A 22067-nucleotide genomic window follows, 5' to 3' on the forward strand; every position below is an offset into this window, starting at 1 on the left:
GATTAATTCAGGCAAAATGGTGCTTAATATTTGAGAACAGAAAATGAACAGATGAAAAGGAGCAGGCTGTATCTTTGATTCACATTTAGAGATTCAACTTATTTTTCCCCATTTCATCAGCGTTCTGTGCATCAAAACTAGCATAACCCAGCATGGTGGGTTGGCCTCGGCTGAGGGCTAGCCTCCCTGAGGTCCTCTGCCCATTTTTCCCCAGCTCAAGCCTGGGAGCTTCCTACAGGTTGCAGTCTTTCCAGATAAGCCTGCTCTTGCATTGGTCCTCCATGGGTTGCAGCATGGATACCTGCTTCATTGTGATCTTTCCCACAGGCTGAAAAGGAAACTTCTACCCCAACACCTGGAGAACATCCTCCCCTTCTCTTTCTCTGACCTTGGTGGCCACAGGGCTGTTTCTCACATGTTTTCCCTCATTCATTACACTGTAGTGCAGCATATTTTCTTGAATGTGCTTTCCCAGAGGCTCTGCCAACTTGGCTGACTACCTCAGCTTCAGCCAGCAGTGAGTCCATTTTGGAGCTGGCTGCAGGCAGCCACATCCAGCATGGGGGAGCTACTGCTGCTTCTCTCGGAAGCCATCCCTGCAGTCCTCTGCTGCTAGAACCTCACATCACCCAGTAATGTATTATATTGCTCATGTAACATGTGTTGCTGCTAAATAGACTTTTAAAACACAGGAGAAAATGTTGGGACAGTAGCTGTTTGCCAAGAACGCGTTTCCTCAGAACAAGTTGTTCTGTTGTGAGGCCTTCTGTCAGTAGCCCTGTACTACAAATGCCATCAGACAGGAACATTGCAGGAACATTGGCTATATATATATATGTCTATGTGTATCACTTCAGGTTCAGGTTCACTTCTCTGATAGTACAGTTATTTTTTAAATGTGTTCATCCCTGCAACTGTTACTTCCTTATAACAGAAAAATGGTCCCATGCTGAAAGGGATAGCATACACATTAAATCAACCTAGATATCTCTTAGTATTTAGGCTTATTAGTTTCACTGGCTACTTGATCCAGACAGCTGTATCTCTCTGAAGATGAATGCCTCTTTCAGATAGGTTTGTTTGCCCTTGTGATATCTTCTCTTTCTGTTTTCTTGTGAATAATCACTTTTCTCTTGACTTTCTAGATTCACAACAGCAATTAGAAAGCCTAATAGCTTCAGAGCATACATATTTTTTCCATTCATTAAAAAAAAAAGATTTTAACAACAGCTTTATTACCACTAGTGTTTGCTTTTTTGCAATGTGTAAGAAAGGCTACACCTGCTTCACAATCGCAGATGGATATATCTGAACCCAAATGCCAGGAAGTTTACTTCTGAAATAAACAAGACTTTGGTAAGCCAGGCTGCCTTTCAGTCTTGCATGATGCCTTTGATATACAAAATTTTCAGACTGTGGTATGCATACCACTAACATCACATGAGTAAGTGAATCTATATGCAGATACTTTCAACAGGCAGCTGTTGCTTCCTTTGTACTTGCATTGCCTCATACAGAGGATGAAATACTGATTCACCAATGATGGAATTTTAGGGGAAAGACTTAGGAAACTCTTATAGCTAGATAATTGTAGGCTCATGGAAAGAAAGAATATAGAGTTCTCAGCAGATTTAAGCTTCTTAAGCATACTGGATATATGTGTTTCCCTTTTCATTCCCTTCCCTGTCTGCAAATATCCAAAAGAGAGAGACTTTGGATCATCCAGGCAGATAATTTTTCCCCTTTATTTGTGAACTTCAAGAACTGCCTTTGAAGTTTATCAGGCTAGAAGATGGGTGAAAGCCTGTACGTTGTGTATAACTAGCAAGATTTTTTTTTTCCATTTCTGTTAGTGCATGGTCAAACCACTGTTGTCCAAAGACTGTCTTGTTCATTCAACATCAGTTATGACCTAATCATTCAAAATGTAATGCCTGTACCTTTGCAAATATTTTGCTGTAAAAACAAACATCTTCAGAATGGGAAATATTTATGAGAAGAGCTAAAATGTTTATTGCTTTTATTTGATCTAATATATGCAATACAGTATTTGAATGAAGTAATTCAAATCAGTTTATCCACTCAAAAGATTTGTTGATATGTTTTTTTCCATGAGCATACATTCTGTGCCAGTGAAAAATCAGAAGTGGCCCAGTACCTTTACTGTGTGGCAATCATTGAAAGCACTAGTTGAAACACATTAGCATTATCTTCTTATCTGTAGGAAGATATTGTCTGCTGCAAATAAATTAACAGCATCTTGCATTCATGTTGGCAATGTCAGTAGACTGGCTAAAGTTTGGGCAGTTTAGCAGAGCAAAATATGGCCTTGCCTGGTGGAGGCAGCTTTTCCAAATAAGCAGTGTAGGCTAGAATTATTCATTTTCTGTATATGTGCCCTCTGGATAAGTAATTCCTGTTTGCAAGATTGTCCAACAGATATTTTAACATTTATATGCCATGTTCCACTTGAGAATCTTAGTGCTTTTATATAGATGTTGTTTCACATTTTCTGAGGTAGGATACAATATTATTCAATTTGTAATTGAGTAAACCAAGCAAAAGAGAACTTAGCAATATGTCTCACTGGGTAAATTTAGTATATACTTAAGGAAAAAATAATAAAATGTTAATCTTTGAAAAAACTTACTAAAATTGTTCTGGTTTAATGCAGTTATGTTCTTTATTTCCATGTTCAGCACATATTGCTTTCACTCTGTTTTTTTTCTGTTTCTATTTAGGACGTGTAGGAACACCTCATTTTATGGCCCCAGAAGTGGTGAAAAGGGAACCTTATGGGAAGCCTGTAGATGTTTGGGGTTGTGGTGTCATCCTTTTTATCCTGCTAAGTGGTTGTTTGCCTTTTTATGGAACCAAGGAAAGATTGTTTGAAGGCATTATTAAAGGAAAATACAAGGTAAATGACAGTATGTCTGAGTCCCAGTCTTTTCCAGTGAGATAAATTCTGCTTGTAAAATTTGGGAAGTTGATTTTTGTATTTAGCCTGGCTTAAATTTGAAGCTTGTAGAAAGCTGCCTGTTTTACACAGGGGGAGATGATTCTCTCTTCATTCTGTCTTGTTGTACTCTGTTTTGTATCACTGCTAGGGATTAGAATACAGGAATATTTACTCATAGAAAATAATAAGTGAGTGCAACAGTTTGCTCCTGATTGTACCTTGAACTCAATTGCATTACATAAGGTTTAGGAGTGAAGTATAATGTAGTATATGGTACCTTCATTTTACAGATCATTTACATTTTGAGCAAAATAAAAGAACTACCGTAAAGGCTGACTATCATATTGATTTGATTTAAAACAAGATGAATGTTATTGTGAATACATAGTCATTTTTCTTTTTATGTAATAAAGTGAAACTCACTATTCGAAAGGAGCCACTCGCAACTGACAGCGTATTGGTATCCATGCAAAAAAAGCATGTTTCGCAATGTAGTCATCCTAGAGCTGCTATGGAGAAAAAATTAAAACTTCACTTTTTTTGCTGCTTTGTGTACGATCACGCAGTTCTGCTCTGCTTTGCACGAAAGGTCATACATGATCCGTGCATTAGCAGAGAGGGAGTGGAAATTCCTAAGACTGCCTGACAGTCTGTAATGGGTTTCAGGAAGTTGGGGGTTTTTTTTAGTAGTCTGCTAAAATGTGACAACTGTGGCACTGCGCTTGGTCAGGAGCACGGTCTTCATTCTTTAAATGTTTTATTCCTAGAGATTACTCAGTGGTACTACTTTTGAATTCCATAGACATGTAAACATTCCAGTTTTACTCTGTGGAAGATTTCTTTATGTAATCTGTGAAACAGCTAAAGGTTTTTGGAAGCTTACAAGTTATTTTTCTTTATTAATTAAAAAAAAAGTCATGGCTGGAACATTGTGTCTTCTCAGTTCCTTTCCTGTTCCTGTTTCCACAATTATATGCCTGTTCAGTAAAAACAGTGCAAGGATTTCAAAACCATCTTGCTACAGATTTGCAGTTATCTTCATTTCATTAGAGCTGAAAAAAGAAATTACAAATGACAAGTATAAATGTGCATTTCATAGCCAGATAATGTTCCAGAGTGCTCCAATTTAAAGGAGTATTTTTTTGTTGCAGTCTGTTTTTAAATAAAGTTGACTTCTTTAAATGAGCAGATTAAATTATTGAAAAAAGGCTGGTTATTATGTTGAAGTTTTGTTTCATAAAACAGCAGTGTACTATCTAAATAAAACTTAAGCTCTTCATAAATTAAAGAAGGTACTAGAAATAGCTTAAAGATAGAATCCTTTAGCACAGAAAGAATTTTCCTACTTTAGTATGGTTTTATTGGGTTTCCATCTTGACATGTCATAAATAGTTGGACACAAAACTCTGTATACACAGTATGAATATATATTCTAAATCGTCCTTCACACTGTTTCATAATACCAACCACTGTTAAATCTCTATTGTCTACTTTACACAAATAATCGATTCTGTTCTAAATTCTGATGACTAATTTAGTAGCTTTTTTTCTTGCTTGTAATCAGATGAATCCTCGGCAGTGGAGCCATATTTCTGAAAGTGCCAAAGATCTGGTACGCCGCATGCTTATGCTGGATCCAGCAGAAAGGATAACAGTATATGAAGCACTGAATCATCCCTGGTTGAAGGTAGTAAAACCAATTGTTTATGTATCAGTTCCTTCTTAAAGGGATAAAAAGATTTGTTTGTTTAAACTTTTCTAAGTAGACATGACATTGTATAAGATGTGTGATAATATGCTTTAAATTCTTTGTGAGATTAGAGCCTGAGGTTTTGTAATGTCTAACCTTGAACCCTTGTTTAGCCAGAAGAGCAAATTTACTTAGGCATCTTGGACAGCATCAGAGCATACACGGTAGGACTAGATGGAGCTTGAAGAAGGTATTTGTATGTCTTTCTGTGGCTCTCAAAGTCCAGAGGATCTGATCTCTTTATAGGTGCATCCCATCTAAATCCCTTTCCTATTATGCAACACGTAGCTATGCAATGTATTACACTACTTAACTGCTTGCTTTCTTAATTAGATTCCTGAAATGTCCCACTGAGTAAAAAAAGCGTGCAGTGGTATTTACAGCTGAATTCTGCTGTAACAACATAAAATTACATGGCATCTGGCAATCAAATTATTTTTCAGTGGTGGCAGAATTTACAACACAATTTGAGCCGGAGCACGGTATTTTCTTTGGTGGAACCTGATTAATTCATTATTTTTCTTTTTTATTCTCCATTTATTTTCTGTAGTATGGGCCCAAGATAAACATACTACCATTAACTTTAATAGGGCACTCATTTTGAAAAGCTGTTATTCTGGTGTCTGCTTCTGTTTTGAGTTAAACAAATACAGGGGGGGGGGCACAACCTGGGAAGTACAGTTTGGTATGTTTTTTTTTCCCTCCAAGCAAGTTGTCTAACTGCTGATAAATAAAGTTGTTTTTCTACTATCTGCTTTCCTTCTGACTCTTGCATTCCTAACTGCATAATGATCTAGCTTATAGATAGGGGACAGTGATGTGCAATGATTAGGAATAATACTAGTTATGGCACGTTTCTGAATATTGGGAGCTACGGGTCCAAACCTTTCCACCCAAGAGGAGATAAATTTCTGTCTGTTCAAGTGGGTCACGCATACTGAATCAAGTATTTCACAGAGCATAGGAATGGACACCAAGTTTGGGAATCCCAAGTAATACACAAGTAACACTCCTTTAGTTGAGTCTGTAGTAAACACTGGTGATCTGTGTTTGCCCGCAATTTGACTTTTTCTCACATGAGCTTACCTACGTTTAGATGCCAAAGCAAGGGTTTTGTGCAAATGTGCAGATTCTGCTTATATTACAATTTTCATAATCAGGGTCCTGATGCTGATCTTGCCATTTACTGTTGAAAGACAGGAGCAAAAGTTTAGTTTGAGACAGTCTTATTTCCAGGCTTAGGCTAGCATTCTGTCAGTCCCTTCTCCTTTACTTTTGCCGAAGGTAAACTGCCTTCCCTGTTGACTCAGAATTTTCTTCTAACCCTTTTTATAAATGGAGCCAAATACAGCATGAAACAGAGCCATCTGACACCATATAGCGATTGAATAACTTCTGCCATTGATTTCACTCTGATTCAGGAGATCCATATGATAAACATTTGCATTAAATTAACAAGTGTATGTGACTTCTGTGATAATTTGGAGAAAGGAAAGAGAGTACTCAGCTGCTGCAGGTTCTCACCCCACTGTATACCATTTACTTGTAAATTTTTGATCTACAGTGGAGAATTCTTTGTGTAAGTTAGCACCTGGTGCCACCAGTCATTGAGCTGTCACTTTCTGCTCTATTGTGCAGAAACCTCAACTCACAAGCTGTCTTCAGGTATCAGGAACCCTTTACAAGTGTGTTTTCACATGTTGCTTCACTGGCATTGTACTTCAGGAAGCACAACTACTTTGTACTTGACAGCTTCAAAGTTTAGTGTTAGCCACAAACTAACAGCATAAGAGTAAAAGAAAAGGCTGGAGTCTTACTACAAAGTGAGAAACAAAATCACAAAGCAAAAATATCCCTGGCCCCAAGTTAAACATTATTTCAAAATCCTTTAATCCCTGTTATTTGCTGTTATTTTTAACTTAGATTGCTTTGAGTCCTTATTCTTGTGATACTTAGTAGCTGATACATTTCTTGCCTAGTTTCTTAATGTTGAGGTAATATTAAGAACTTATATTTAATCTTTGTTTTCTTTTGTTGTGTTTTAAGGAGAGAGATCGCTATGCATACAAGATTCATCTTCCAGAGACAGTAGAACAATTGAGAAAATTCAATGCAAGACGAAAACTAAAGGTAAAGTAGTATTAACATAGTCACATAATTTGAATTTTAAGTGGTGTTATTAATTTTAAAAGCACTGAGAGAAATCAGTGCTCTGAGGTCAGCAAAAATAACAGAGGTGAAACTGGTATTCACAATAGCCTACCGCAAAGATGTCTTGTTAAGGGTGTTCATCCCTTCTATCTTAGTTCATAGTTTTCAAACTGAACTCCAGCACAATTTGTCTGGTATCAACCAAGCTGTGTATGAGGTCTTCATTTTACATTAATATGGGAATTCAACATAATATGAATTACTAGGAGGGAGAGAATAGTACAGTGGCTTGTGGTATTACTGTTAAGTTTACAGTAAAAGGAATATAATAATGTTCACTACTTTCCTGTGAGGAGAGCAAAAATGTCTTCTTCAGTTCTATACACAAGATTATGTCTCATCCAAATTGAAAATAATGTAAACATTTTATAGCCCAAGACATGATTTCCCTTCAAAACAATAACTATTCCTATCTTAGAAAGGTTAACAGAAACGTTTTTAAATCCACTGAAAGACTGATATAACTTTAAGAGAAGCATACAACATTACTTTTTGTGAGTTATTTTTAAATTTGTAATAAACACAGAATCAGATGTATACTGTATAGGTACTTTGCATAAGTTTAATCTAGCTACAAAGTAGTTAATGATTCAGGTGACATAGTTGCTGTGGTTCCTAGTAGACAGCACTTCCTCTTAGGCAGTTTGTATGTCCACGTAATGCTTTAATTAAAATGTTAGCTCCATTACATTTTAGAATATGACCAATTTCCCTACTCCAGACACAGTTTCAGATCTTTTACAGACGTCTTTTTTGGGGAGTCACTATTTTTAGTCTCTGGAGAGCCTTTAAAGCGCTACTTGTTTTCTACCATTTTATCCAATCCACAACTGTTCTGCAGAATGTTATCTGAAATTGTTCTCTAGTTTGCCTACTGCCACACCTGTAGGACATTAAAAATTGAGTGATTAAACTCTAGTTTACTTAAATATGTAAATATACTTCGGAGCAGATGACCGTTTCTCTAGCTTTGTAACTTCCCATCTAACTACTCATTTTTGCTGTCCAAGATTATTACATTTTCATGTAGATACATCATGGATGTCAAATATCCTAATGCTGAAGTGTCTGATTATGACAGTTTCTCACATAGCAATGTATTGCTTGACTTTAGAGAGTAAATTTTTATACTTGCTAATCCATCCAGTCTAGGAAAGACAAAGATTATAAAGTTTTTTCTCTGTTGGAAGCAAATGAATTTTTCCTGACAACCAAATCTTTTAGAAATTTCAGACGGAAATTCAGAAATTTTCTCCCATGTATATGGGCACAACATATATCCAGGGTTTCCTTGCTAGAATTTCCATTCCGCTTCCTGTCACCCTTACTTTTTACTGTAGCTTCTGTGTCACATTTTTCATCTCTATCAAATTAGATAGGAATTAATTGGGTAGGTATTTTTAACATTCTGTATTTGAGTCTGAAATATGTTGAACTGTAGGAAAAAAAATATTTTTTTACTTTTCTCTTCTGTCCTAACTTTTATCACTGGTTTCTTTATAAGCTCATGTCCTTCTTTTACCATTTTTCTACCAAATGTTCTGCTTCAGAAGTGAACACAAAATTAAAAATTTTTAGTGACAGCTGATGCAAATTACATAGGTCCCTCCAAAAGTAATGCCTCCTGTTTATCTCCATGGAAACTACAACAGATAGAAAAAGCACAACACCGTTTGATAGAGTAAATTCTCAGCTAGAAAATATTGATTATCAACATAGTCATCACCATTAACTGTGCATTTTTGTCAACAATGAACAGAACCTGCATGCCATGCTTACAAAAATCTGCATCAACGGAAGTTACACCTTTTTTCACTGCTGCTCTGGGGGTATCATTGCTAGGAAAATGTTGCCCACTCAGTCTATCTTTGATCAGCCTGAACAGATGGAAGTCAGAAAGTGCCAAATTTGGACTACACAGTGGATGTGGTTTTACAATCCAGCCACGATGGGCAATGTGCTCCACAGTCTTCAAACTGATATGCAGCCTGGCATTATCATGTTGCAAGATAAAAGTTGTCTTCTTCCCTGGCCTGACTCTGGAACCTCGAGCCTTCAACTTAGTGTCATGATGTAGCAGAGTTGATGGTTTGTCCAGATTCCAGGAAATCCAGAAGGATTACCTTTTTCCTATCCCATAAGATAATGCACATCACTTTACCTGCTGAAAACTGCATCTTGATCTTATTCTTCGATGGGAAATTTACATGTTGCCATTCCATGGACTGCTGTTTTGACTCTGGCACATAGCAGTGACATCACGTCATCACTGGTAACGATGCAATCCTGGAAACAGTCATCTTCAGCCTTGAATTGGGTCAATATGTCCTGACAAGCTTGTATACAGTGTTCTTTCTGTTCCTGTGTGAGCATTCATAGGACCCACCTGCTGCAAACTTTGCAATATTTCAGTGTTGCCACAATCATTTCCAATGCACTGAAGCTGATATTCAGATCTATACACAGTTCCGTGCTTGTAATCCACTGATTTGCACAGATGAGCTGATCGAGACACTCTTCATCTTGTGGTGAGACAGCTGTGCATGGCTACATGGAATGAAACCTGCCTTCCATGTCACTGTCACCACTGCTGAAATGCACCACCCATTGTCTCACTGTGCTCACAGCCAGTGTTTGGTCTCCATAATAAACATTCAGCAAGTGTCAGTGAATGTCTGTGGGTGCCATTTTTTCAGCATGGAGGAATTGACACACCTTTGCTTCATACTCATTTCCATGTCAGATGCCATTATGTCAGACTTCCTCTCTACTGTCATCTGTCACATGGCAACAAAATGGAGTGGAACACTGGCAGGAAAGTTCAACATCTACTGCCATATCACCATCATCTGCCTCTGCCATTATGGACCAACTTAATAAAACTGGAGACATTACTTTTGGAGCAGCCCTCTTAGAAGTTAACAATATAATTGAACATTAGCTCCATATAGTTAAATTACTTGCTGTCTAATGTTTGGAGCTGAAACTGTAAAACATGTTGAGATGATCTGTAAGCAGCCAGAGTTGTAACTTTTCTGGGCATTAAAGATTTCTCTGTTGTTCTTGACTCCTCTCTAACTATTGGGCATATTTAAAATTTCTACACGAGGCGCAGTTAATTTAGTGCATTTAATGGTAACCTGCACGGTACCTGTTGTTTCTAACAGAAGTGTCCTGCCAATCACAGTGCTCAGCACTACATTCTAGAAAGATTTTTCCATGGCTGCAACCCTATGAATAACAATGATAAATAAACTTGGAAGAATGTTAATACTTCAAAAGGTTTAATTATAAAAGGTGTCTATCTGGGGGAAGAAAATCCTGTATTTGCTTGCTTACTCAAAATAAGTTTTATACGTCAGGCTGCCCTGAATTGTATTTTGTGTAGATTCACCAGGATTTCTGGAGACATTAAGGACCTTTGCTGAATTCTTTTCTGTTTTCCAGAGCTTAAGGGGTTCTCCTTCATTATGTTCTCCGAGCATGAGTATGATCCATTACATATGTATAAGGACATGGATCTAAAAACCTTTAAAAAGCAGTGCATGTTATAAACCAAGTATCATTTGCTGATAGATCTTACCCATTGCATAGACCTGTATATATTGGCATGGTTTAGAACCTGTCTCGTTAAATTAAGTTTTTAATTATCTCAACTTGCAATTTTGAGTTGCGCTGAAGAAACTAGCATGTGATCTGAGCAAAATTATTTTTTTCATCAAGCTTTTTAGTTGGTTATTTAGCAACATTGCAAACTAGTTTAACTTCAACCTTCCACAGTGGAAGACTATTTTTGCTTCTACTGAGAGCCTTGGCTCTGAGTTAGGGCTTATGAAAGTGCTTTCCAAAAAAGAACTGTTATCATGAAATTCCTCACAAAGAATGTAGTTACTGTCCATGAAAGTAGTGTATGACCAGCTCTTAGGTGTGGTTACTGATCATAGCAAATCAGATGAAAACTGTGAAACTTATTTACTCTTCACAAGGAAGGTCAACACACAAGAAAGTTTGGGAAGTTCAGTGACCAAGCATGTATGGAAATGTTTTATTAAACTAGTTTGTGTAATTTAGACTTTGTGGGTATTTTATTTAGGGGGCAGTACTAGCAGCTGTGTCAAGCCACAAATTCAACTCCTTCTATGGTGATCCCCCTGAAGAGTTGCCCGACTTCTCTGAAGATCCTACCTCCTCAGGTATTGTAATAGAAAGTGTATTTACTCCAGTCAATCTGTCTTAATTCTTTACTGACTAGAATACCAAGTATTCACCAATGTCTTGCAATTTTGTGAAGTTTGATATTAAGTTAACCCTTACATGTGAAAGTATGAGTAGTTTTTGGTTATAATCATAGACTCATAGCATGTCTTGAATTGGAAGGGACCTTAAAGACCATCTAGTTCCAACCCTCCTGCTGTTGGCAGGGTTTCCATTCACTAGATCATCAGGCTACCCAGGGCCCTGTCCAACCTGGCTCTGGCATTATTTTTGGCATTATGAGCAAGACCTCCCCAATCTTCAATATCAAAGAGAAGCAATAAATGCTACAGCTGGGCACTGGGCAGTAGAGCAGTACTGCTTCCACCAGTACTTTTGTCCTTGACCCATACCTGTAGATTTTAATCATCTGGCAGTCCCTAAATTGTCAGCCCTCTCGTAAATATGTATCTTAATTTTGCTAAAACATCATGCATAAATTCTATAATCCAAAAGTATGAATTTGTCTGTCTGTTCTAAAATTAGGATTTAGGACAAGTTAAATGAACTTTTTAAGAAAATGTAAGGCAATATGACTGTCTCTTTTATTTTTCTAAGCAACTAAAGAATATTGGCAGAATATTTGAGGTATCGATGCTTATAACTATAAAGCTTACTTTACCAGAAGGTATTTCAGGAACTTAATTACATGTACTGAACTTCTGTGTAACAGTGAATTCTCTTTCTCAATATTTTCATTAGTGCCAAAATTAATGAGTGACTGCAAATGTTATGCACTGCTTTTCCGCTTTTTTAAAGGAGCATGTCATTTTTAGGAAGTACTTCTATTGTTGTTAATGCACAAATTCAGCAATACTTTTGTTGAAATTCTGAAATTTTATTTCTTACAATTCAAATTTGAGTACTTAAATACAAAGATTTGCTTATTGTTGCTTACTGATCATAACTTTCATCTCAGATTGTGGGTAATTAATGCCTCATGACTTTAATTCCAGCAGTGAGCTTTTAAATACTCGGTGAGGCTGTAGGTAAAGATACATCTGTGATTTTAAAGAAAATAAGTTAATTTGACTTCATCCATAATTTCTTTCAGTGCTTTAATGTTAGTTTCCAGGTACTTCCTCCATTTTAATAGAACGACTACCAACATGTTTTGCAGTAGACTAAAAGCTGCAGTTCCTCTTCCTTGTTTCAGTCTCACATCAACAGGACATGTGTTTTCCTCATAGGGTGATGTAATTGCAGATATGGGTGTACAGCAAAGGTACACAGTCTATTTTTTCTGCTCACAGAACACGTGAATCCAGTACATACATATATTCTACACAATACCTGTGCTGTATCTATTGTTACCTTGTGTTCACCTCTGAAATAACCGAAGCAATAGATTGTATTTCTTAGAAAAGTGTTATAATTCTTTAAAATAACATTGATCTCACTGATTGGAGATCACAGTGTCAGGGAACCATACTTCGTGAGTACTTTCTGTGATATTTCCCTGCCTAGATGAGCTGATAAAATATATAGTATCTGAGGATAAACACTGAGCCTTCTAAGAAGAGATACTGCAACTTTGAACTTCCGAAATTGCTAGATATGGAAATCTTTGTTGTTTCCCCTTCAGAATTGCAGTAGTGATGTTTTCAATTTTTTCTTTCACACAAAGATAGTAGGATCTTGTGATCTTTCTAAGCTGAAATAGTTTATAGAAATTTGATATAAAACTCTCAAATTGTAGTAGAAACTTGACTGTCTTCAGGTAATTGAAGTTTCCTTCCTAACATCCCATGATGTTATTTCAGATGATAAACTCTAATGAATAGCATTTAATATTAAAGTGTTGCTGTCTATTTAATCGTCCCATAAAATTTCACGGAGCATACCATTCAAATTAAATGATTTGTCAGGAATGAGCAAACTTCTACTAAGATAAAGGTGCAGAAATTTAAATGCTTATTGTTATGCAAATTGTATATCCTGTGCTTTTCCAGGTCTTTCTAAACACAGAAGCAGAAAATTTCCATTTTGATTTCCATGGTAGGGTAGAGTTGTCCTCCCTCAGAGCACAATGAACATGAGATTACTGGATGCTTTGAGCCTTTACTACCACAGCCATAGCCTGTGATACCAAGGCACTTATAGTGCTAATATTTTTAAATGTGTAATTGCAGAGAATACACTTACTAGAGAGCTTTTTAGTGAGGATCAACCAATTGCTTAAATAAGTAGATGGGAATTGGCAGAGATAAATTTCATTTAAATCAACCAGGTATTTTTTCTGCATGAGTCTTCCTTTCTTGGCTACGGGATCTTTTAGTAATTCTTGATTCCTACAGCTGTTAGTTATTATATATATATGTTCTGGGTGATCTATTGTCCTCTGAAGGACTTAATCCTGTTAGTGCTCTGTTGGCAATGTGGCAGCTGTCAATCTTGCAGAATTTTGGGAGACTATGATAAAGGCTCTAAAGGTGCTTTGAAAAATTAGACAAATATGTAATAATTAAATAATTATAAATTATTTTTAAAATTTAAACTAAAATAGTACTTCTGAAATTTTCTGTTCAGTAACTTCTTTAGTAAAGCCTCTGAACAGCTCAAATGACAACACAAGTGTATTGCATTTGTGTTTGTTAGAAGTTGAAACATTTGTCAGTTAGGATGTTTGTCTTCAGAACATTGTAAAATACCAGTTTCCCAAGTGAGTGAAAGTTTTGGATGTTTTTAATATGCTAAAATAAATTTAAACCAGAAGTAAACAATTAGCAGTTCTAAAAGCTAAATGTGACACATGGGAAAAATTGACCCAGTAGAGGGTAGAGGGTATTTAAAGTGGACCATGAAATTATTTAGGGAATGGAGAAATTCATAATCAATTTGCATACTGCTGATCTTTCCCATCCTGCTCTCTTTCAACCCCCACCCTTCCAGGCCCTCCTATCACTTGATTGCACAGTAGATAAGGCAGAGAAGACAGAGGTTTTCCTCTCAAATCATATGGTAACCATTTGTTCTGTGATAGAATAGACCAGATGTAAAATTTTCAAGTGTTTCTCAGGCTAAAGAATGAGCATCACCAGTACAAAAACTTTGAAGTTTTCTGAATTTTACTTCATCAGTTGCCCAGTTTGTGGCAGACCAAGGATACACTGCGGAATGGTTTGAAGTTTTGAGCTGGGAATTTAGGAAGGCCATTTAGTTCACTCTGGAGTCTTAGGTACATTCAGGATGTTTAGGGTTTTACACCAAAAGTAGGTGAAGGCCATGAAATGAAGATTTTTCTTATAGCTTTGTTTTTCCAACAACCTTTTTGTAGCCACATTTTCAGATCTACTGAGTCACTGTAGGAGTTAAGCCGGTGGACAGTCTTTGGAAAACTGTATAATTGAACTCTAGATTAAAACAAATCTTGCCTTTTAGTTAAAAAACTTTCCTCTATAATGCATGCTTTAATTTCTTGGTTTGTGGTATTGATATTCTGGCACGTGACTAATAGTTTCAAAGTAGCTTATGAAGTTCTTGTAAGGCATTTTATATTGTCATGTTTTGGTTTAACCACACATAAAGTAGAGCAGCATATTAGATGCGAAGCATACTGACCAAATTCTTAACTTAGTGGTTAACTTGGGCTACCAAATAGCACTGTTGCAGTACTTTTGAGCATTTATGTGCTCTCTGAGCTCTGCAGTAGAGGTGTAATATTAGGAACACAGCAGCAGTGCTTTATTATTGCATAGTAAGCAGGTATTTTATGTCTGCATTAGTGTTTCTGGCGTGTTTCTTCAAATTGCAAGGGAAACATTTCATATGACATTTCTTTATAAACACATTTTGATATTTTATATTACTGCTTTATGTAAATAGTAAAGGTCATGCCTTTTTTCTTACTAGACTCTTTTGCTGTATCAAAAAATAAAAGCTCAATCTGACAGGCTTTCACAGTGGGATCACACAACAACCATTTGGCCATGTCATCAGATCGGTTTTAAACATCTGTGAAACTAGTTTGATTCACAAGTATTTTTGTGGAGTGTACATACTATAAAATATGAGCAGTATAAGCTCTTAGCTTAAAAACTCTGTCTCAGCTATATGAGGAAGAAATATACTATTCTGCAAATACTACCACTGATTTTCTAAATATTTGCAAAGAGTCTTGTGTAATGTTTTGAAGTATATGAGAAAAGGTAATAAATTGTATTCACCCTATAATTTACTGTTACTATTGCTCGACTAGTTGTGCAAGTATGATTGACTGTCAGTGTTCAGATCCTAAGTCAGAGTATTTCCAATACTTCATTATTATCTTTGTTTTTTCAGCTATTTGTCTTTCTTGTGGTATGTTTAGACATTGTACAAAAATGAAGTATTGATATAGCAAGTCAGCACTAATTAAAATCAGTAATAAAGTGTGTATATTTCCAAATGGTTCCTGTAATTAAATCACTGAAACTTTTGTTCAATTATTTCAGTATAACATTGCTAAATTCTAATTAGTAAATGTGTGTTAAGTAATTAATAGCAAGTTACACTTCACTGACAGTATGTTATAATAGTTTATCGTTTCATTTGCTATGATCCTCTTACTTTAAATCATTTTGTCTGGGAGTTTTTTAAAATAGTACAACAGAGTTGGAAAAAAATCTGCTATTTTAGATGCTTAACACTGCATATATGTGCTACTTTCCCAATGCCAAGTGCTTGTTTTCCTGCTATCCCACTCTACAAGTCCCACTTGCTCCACACATGGAAATCATATTATTAAAAACTAAAAAAAAAAACAGGAGATGGGGGAGGTATTGACTGTTTTGTGGCTAAAGTAGTATGCTGGGCTGCAGCTTTATAAATTGCTTGTTCTGAAATCTTCATACTGTTTGTTGTTTGTCCAAATGCTGCCTTCCTACTAGGACTTCTAGCAGCAGAAAGTAGGTATCCCTTTGTTTTCCTTTAAAGCATAGCATTCAGCTATAGTGTGTGTCTTTGCATGTTTAAAAATCAGCTTTTTTTCTCTTCACTTTACTATTTTCAGTTTTAATACTGCCTGCTTGAGAAAAATAGCCTGTATATTGTGCTTAAATCTATCTATAACTTTCAAAATGTAATTAACCTGAAATAATACCATTTTCCAGGGAATTCTGAGTGCTGTAGGTTAGAGGCAGTATTAAAATTAACTGGGATTTTTGTCTAATTGTTTTTTATATTTGCAACACAATTGAAATAAAATTAAATTTTCATTAAATTAATACAAAATAAAGTTGTTTAGTTTTGCATTTTAATTCCCAAATTAATGTTTTCATGGACTAACGACTTTTTTCTCCTGAACACTAAGTATACACTGTAGCATTAGTTCTATATTATTTTCTTGCTGTACCTTTGCATGAACTTTCTTGATCATTCTGTGTTGACATTGGTATGTAATATATGCATATGAACTGTATATGCATGCATATACAGTTGATTTAAATAGCTATACAATGTGTCTCCTTAATGAAGAAATATTACTGAGACGTAGGGCGGATGTTGTGCTGCAAGTTAGCTGCACGCTTTGTGCAGACTGAAAGCACAAGCACTTCTAAACTTGCAGAACGTGCTAGACAGAAGAACAAGTGTGAAATGTTAGACCTTGTGATACAAACCACAAACATTTCAAAACCAACAAATGCAGCATCTGAAAAGATAAGCTATAAAAGTGTTGCTTTTCCTGCATCATGTTAAGATTCATAGACTGACACCTCTACCATCCTAGTTCAGGGCAGCAAGGCACTTGTCTGTGCCTCCATCTCTGGTCAAAGTCAGGGATTGTTGTTTATTTGATCCTTTTGATCTTAGAGATTGTGGAGCTTCTTCCTTTACCTCCTACTGCCCTCTCTCAGAATCCCCATCCAATAATATATGAAAGAGAACTCAGTAGATTTTCATATTAAATTTCTGAAACTATTATTTGTATATAGTTGTAATAAAATAGAAGCTGTCATATAAAGCCTCGGCCAATTATTTTGTTTTGAAATGTGCCACCTTCAGTAAACTTAATGAATAAAAGGCTGTGCTGTTCTCTTACTGGTCAGAAGAGTATTTCCATACATTTTTGTGATGAGGAAGAAAGTACCCAAAGAAATAGTAGTGAAGGGCACTCATTTGTTAAAGTAGTTCTTTGTTTAGTTGCCTGTAAGCATGCAGTTTGTAAGGTATGGGTCTATTCTGACCCTAGGCTGTTTTACATCACGCTTGTAGCTAGTTTTTGGGAGAGAGAAGCTGGGAAAAGGGATTGGCAGCCTTTGTGTGGAGGTCCCAAGTACAGAAGGAGAAGAAAGCCAGAGATACATGAACTCATAGTGCCCCTGTGTGTGCAGAATAAAACAAGGATCTATTTCTTTTCATTTTCTCCAAAGTTTACTTGCCTTTCTTTCCTTCTGCGTATTCCTGAGATATTATTCCCCCACCCCCCCCCCCCCTTTTTTTTTTTAATTATCCCACTTTCTTAACCGTATTCTTCCATCGCACCAACTGCTTTTCTTCTACGGTTTCATTATAGTCTCCATATAGTCTCTTTCTAGTTCTCTCCCTTTTCCTGATTTTTATGTATATATAATATATATGTCTATACATACATATATCATTACTCTCTTAAATGCTTCCCAGTAACATTCATAGAATTGTGTGCTTGTAGGAGTGTATTTGTAAATGTAGAGAGTACCTAAACTTGGCTCTTTGGTTTCAGTACAGGAAGCAAGAAGTCACTGAACACTACATAGCTGAAATTAGAGGAGTCCTTGTCTGCCTTTAGATTTCATTAAACTGTTGTGTATGTATGTGAAACACATCTCCTGCCTTATTTTAAACTATAATAGCCATATATATATGTACTCTTCAGCTGTCTTCTGTCCTTACAGAGATGCTTGCTCTGCAATGAGTGAGCAGCAAAGAGCAGCAACTTAACTATGTGAAGTTAGAGTCATCTGAGCTCCAGTGATTCATGCAGATGTAGTTTAAAGTAATGAAGAGCATTTGATTCTCAGTTGGCTTTCCGTTAACCTAAAGTTACATCTGCACAAGTAGTGGATAGGTCCTGTCATTTGTAAACCATTCTTTTCTTGCCTTTAATGAAAACACAATAGGTTTAGCATTTGCTTTATAGGACCAAGAGGAAGTAGAGGGGTTCTTTCTTGTACACTGTTAACTTCTGTCTGATGCTACTGAGACAAATGTGTTTTTTTATATATAGCATGGGTATAGAATTTTATAATTATGCTGCTATTGAGCCTAAGCATTCATGTATTGCTGAAATAGACAACTTTCCATGCGTGTCTGAGCATGATTTGAAAATCTCAGCAGAGAGACACACGATCATTTCTGCAACATTTTGATGTTTTTCTTAATTACCTACTATGTTAAACATTTATGCCTTATGCTTTTAGTTTATTCTAATCAGATGCAACAGAACAAAGCTAATGGAGGCACAGATTTGTACTGTCATCACTAAACAGGTAGTTTAAGTGCATAAGTCTCACTGGAGTCTTAATGCAGGAGGAAAGAATCTTTGAATGTCGTCATGTTATTTTTTTAATACATGAAGCTTGAATCTCACATTGCAGTTTGTAAGCATGATGTCACTTCATCAGATGAGCTCTGTCAGAATCTCATGGTATTTACAAGTTCATTTTTTTTCTGACAATAACTGCACTTGATAATAATACCCAAAGATTATGTTCTTGGTTTTTTTATGAGATAGTATCTTGTGTCTTCATTCAGTCTTCCTGAAACCTCAGAATCTCTAACATTTTTTGTTGACTTTACTGGATATGCTAGCCTCAAGAGTTCTTCATAAACAAAGTGCCTTCTAAAATGTGTGTGCTTAGAGAGCCAGGATTGTTCTTTAATTTCATTTCCACTGGCTGCACACAAGAAGGCAGCCAAGAGATGAAGTAGGAGAAAGTCGCTCATGTTGACTGTAGATTAAATGGCATAAGGACAGAATCGTGATATGTAGGGAAACTACAGATAGCAGCTAATCTTTGGTTAGTCATTTAAAAGCCACTGTAAAATCTCCAAAACATATTTACCTATATATAACATATACAGTAGTTGAAAAGCTGTTCGAAATTCAGAAAGAGAATGAACTGAATTAAAATGAGTAGTTGATGTGGGAGACTTAAAATAGTACTATACAGTTCTACAGATCCAAGGGGGTTGAATCTTGCCAGTGTGACTTTAATAAAAATGTACTATTATTATAATGGTTATTACAACATCTTCTGCAGAGTCATTTTCTGGAACACTAATTGCAGGAGGGTTGGAAAAAGGTCATAATTGTATAGTGCTGTATTTAGAGAAGGTCAGGCTTCCTTTCACAAGTTTACATTGCTCAGAGGAGGGTTTATGACTGAGCAAGATTTAAGTAAATGCCTAATCATCAGTATTAAATAAAAATAAGATTTCTCTTTTTCCCCGTCTGTTTTTCAGCAAGATCTAAGTTTTTTACCTAAACAATCTTTTAGTCACAGAATCAGGGCCACATAAAAAGAAGCTTGTAATTCTCTGTGCTGCCTGTTGCATAAGACAGGAAGTCATTTCTACCCGCCATGTCTTCTGGGCCTCAGAAGAACAAACTTTTGGGGGTGCTTTGTGGTGGAGACGTATTTCTATTGCAGAATATAAAGACTGTTTCTTAGATTAGTATTTTTGAGAATTTTTTTTTTTATTTTGGAGGGAAGGATCAAAGGAATGCTTTCTATCTCTAAAGATAGTTCCTCTAGGAAAATTACCTGTTCCAGGCTAAAATAGCTAGATCCAAGGGTGCGGTAACAGCATTCTATTTTACCAAAGCTTCTTCTACTTGTAACTTGATGAACCATGATCTCCTAGTCTCCAGTGATGACCAGCTCTGCCGAGAACTATAAATGCTCTGAGAACTATAAATGCTCTGCAGGCAGAATTCAGTTTAAGACAGATCTGTATCTGAATGATTACCTCCATAAAGTAGGGAAATACCTGTGATGACTTTGACCACACATTGGACAAAAAAAAATGATCCAGTTATTGTCTTATAAAGCAAATAGGTCTGACAATTAATAGAACTGCCTCAGTGTGCAGAAAAGTACTCAGTCTAAACTCCTGTCTTCTTTTAAGCAGTTTAGTATTATCCCTAGGAAGTTATTCCATTAACAAAAAAAAAAGTTTATGTACTACTAATGACTGCAGAAGACTATTTTAAGCATCCTGGCTGTTTTGTTTCTTTGTCTTTAATGTGAGAACCCAGAGTTCTCACATTCTCACCCAGCCTTTTGGAGGTGTCAACACAGAGGGAACTGTGAATAGTCTCAGCTGTACTTTCTTATTATGGGAGTACAGAAAAAGTGAAGTTGTATGCATGGCCCATGATACCATCTCTTGTGTACAGAGAACACAAGTCCAGTTACAGGAGATTTCACAACAGTCTTCTCAGAGAAAGACATTTGTTTCAGGTTTTGTTTCTACACCAGTAAAAGTCTCCTACTTCTGTCACTGTCCTTACAACCTTTCCTGCACAGTCATTTGTGTTTATATCTTATATAGTAACTTGATGTTCAGGGTGAGGCTCTTATCACCTAATTAGCTTGGGCAAGTTCAGTGTCAGTAATCAGCACTTTAGAGCCAAGTTTACTTTACAGAGTCTTTAAAATAAAGTCAAGTTGATTAATTTCTTTTTTTTTCTCGGTTTCCTAATATTTATATTATAATTTTTAACATGTAGAGTCTGTAACTAGTATAGATCTTTTTAAATCTAAGCTTTAGATGGTATAGCTGTGTAACAACTCACTTAAGTCTTTCATCATCTATGCTGATGCTAAAATAGCTACATTTTCAATGATGAAAAGAGATGAAATGCTAATTCTAGAGGATATAAACTATAATCATGAATATCAAGTGCATTAACAGGTTGGGGTTTTTCTTTTATCTGAATTTAAAATTCTTCTGAATGGTATTGTTAGGCCTTTAACTAAGTGTTTTTAACAGAGCTAGATGTTCAGAAAAATGCCTGCAGAAATACTGTCACTATTTTAAACAATAATATGCTGTCAGTCCATTGCTGCTATGCCATTTTCTCAGGCAAATGCACACTATGGTTTGTAAATGTGTGACAGTGTTGAAAGATACGGTAGTAGATAAACCACAAGATTGTAGGAAACAAACAAAGAAAGAAAAAGAACTACTGAAACTGTGATTTTGAGAGATTAGCAAAGTCACTATCAGAACTTGACATCAAATTTGTTAAGGATATTCTTGGAAATTTTCTACTACAGCCATCTAGTCAATGCAGTCAGTGGACAGGAAAAAACAAGAGCTCAGTGTTTAGTGTTCTGGAATTTCCAGATATTCAAAAGGCTTTTCAGATGCAAAATTAAAAAAGTAACTTTTATTTCTTTCTGAAAGGCCACATTTATGGAATGTGATTCCATAATATCACATTCTAGGTTAAATAATACTGTCAAATAAACAGTACAATGGTCCAGAATATTCGGTCATTTGCAAGTGAAAAAGACAGCTTCTAGCATAGTTGTCATTGGTCCTGGTTCTGGTCTTGGTTCCAGGAGCACTTTCAGGAAGTATTATGAGACTTTGAAATATCTGAGCATTTGAATTGTATCTCCTCTCAAGTATTCCTTAAAGTAGACACTTCAAATAGACGGAAAGGGTTTTGAGCCTGGAAAGCAAAATTTTGCTAGAAAATAGCAAATAAAATCTGAGCTTGGCAAGAATAGAAATTAAAAGAAATTCTTATAAAATGCTTTCTGCTTTCTGCTAACCACATCTTAGAAAGTCAAGCACTTTCCTTTAGGCTTGAGAATCTCCTAAGTCCATCAACCTTTAATGGACATACTGAAAATGTTAAAAAGAACTAGGCACAGTCCCATTTTGTCCTTAGGTAATAAGTTTCTTCCGTACCACTGAGGT

General features: G+C 36.0%; 1 protein-coding gene across 12 annotated transcripts in view; it reads left to right on the top strand.

Annotated features, from left to right (window-relative positions):
• CASK (calcium/calmodulin dependent serine protein kinase) overlaps positions 1–22067 on the top strand; it is a 195396-nt gene that overhangs the window by 118904 nt on the left and 54425 nt on the right. For 8 of the 12 annotated variants that reach the window (XM_015301649.4, XM_015301645.4, XM_025145956.3 and 5 more), the window contains 5 exons: positions 2742–2917; positions 4524–4646; positions 6756–6839; positions 11014–11113; positions 16043–16060. In XM_015301649.4, coding sequence (XP_015157135.1) covers positions 2742–2917; positions 4524–4646; positions 6756–6839; positions 11014–11113; positions 16043–16060 — 501 coding nt within the window. The remainder of the gene's footprint in view (positions 1–2741; positions 2918–4523; positions 4647–6755; positions 6840–11013; positions 11114–16042; positions 16061–22067) is intronic. The other 4 variants (XM_025145955.3, XM_040664868.2, XM_015301660.4 and 1 more) reach the window with 1 other exon arrangement.

This window comes from Gallus gallus, chromosome 1 (assembly GCF_016699485.2).
Source record: "Gallus gallus isolate bGalGal1 chromosome 1, bGalGal1.mat.broiler.GRCg7b, whole genome shotgun sequence".
Classification (NCBI taxonomy): domain Eukaryota; kingdom Metazoa; phylum Chordata; class Aves; order Galliformes; family Phasianidae; genus Gallus; species Gallus gallus.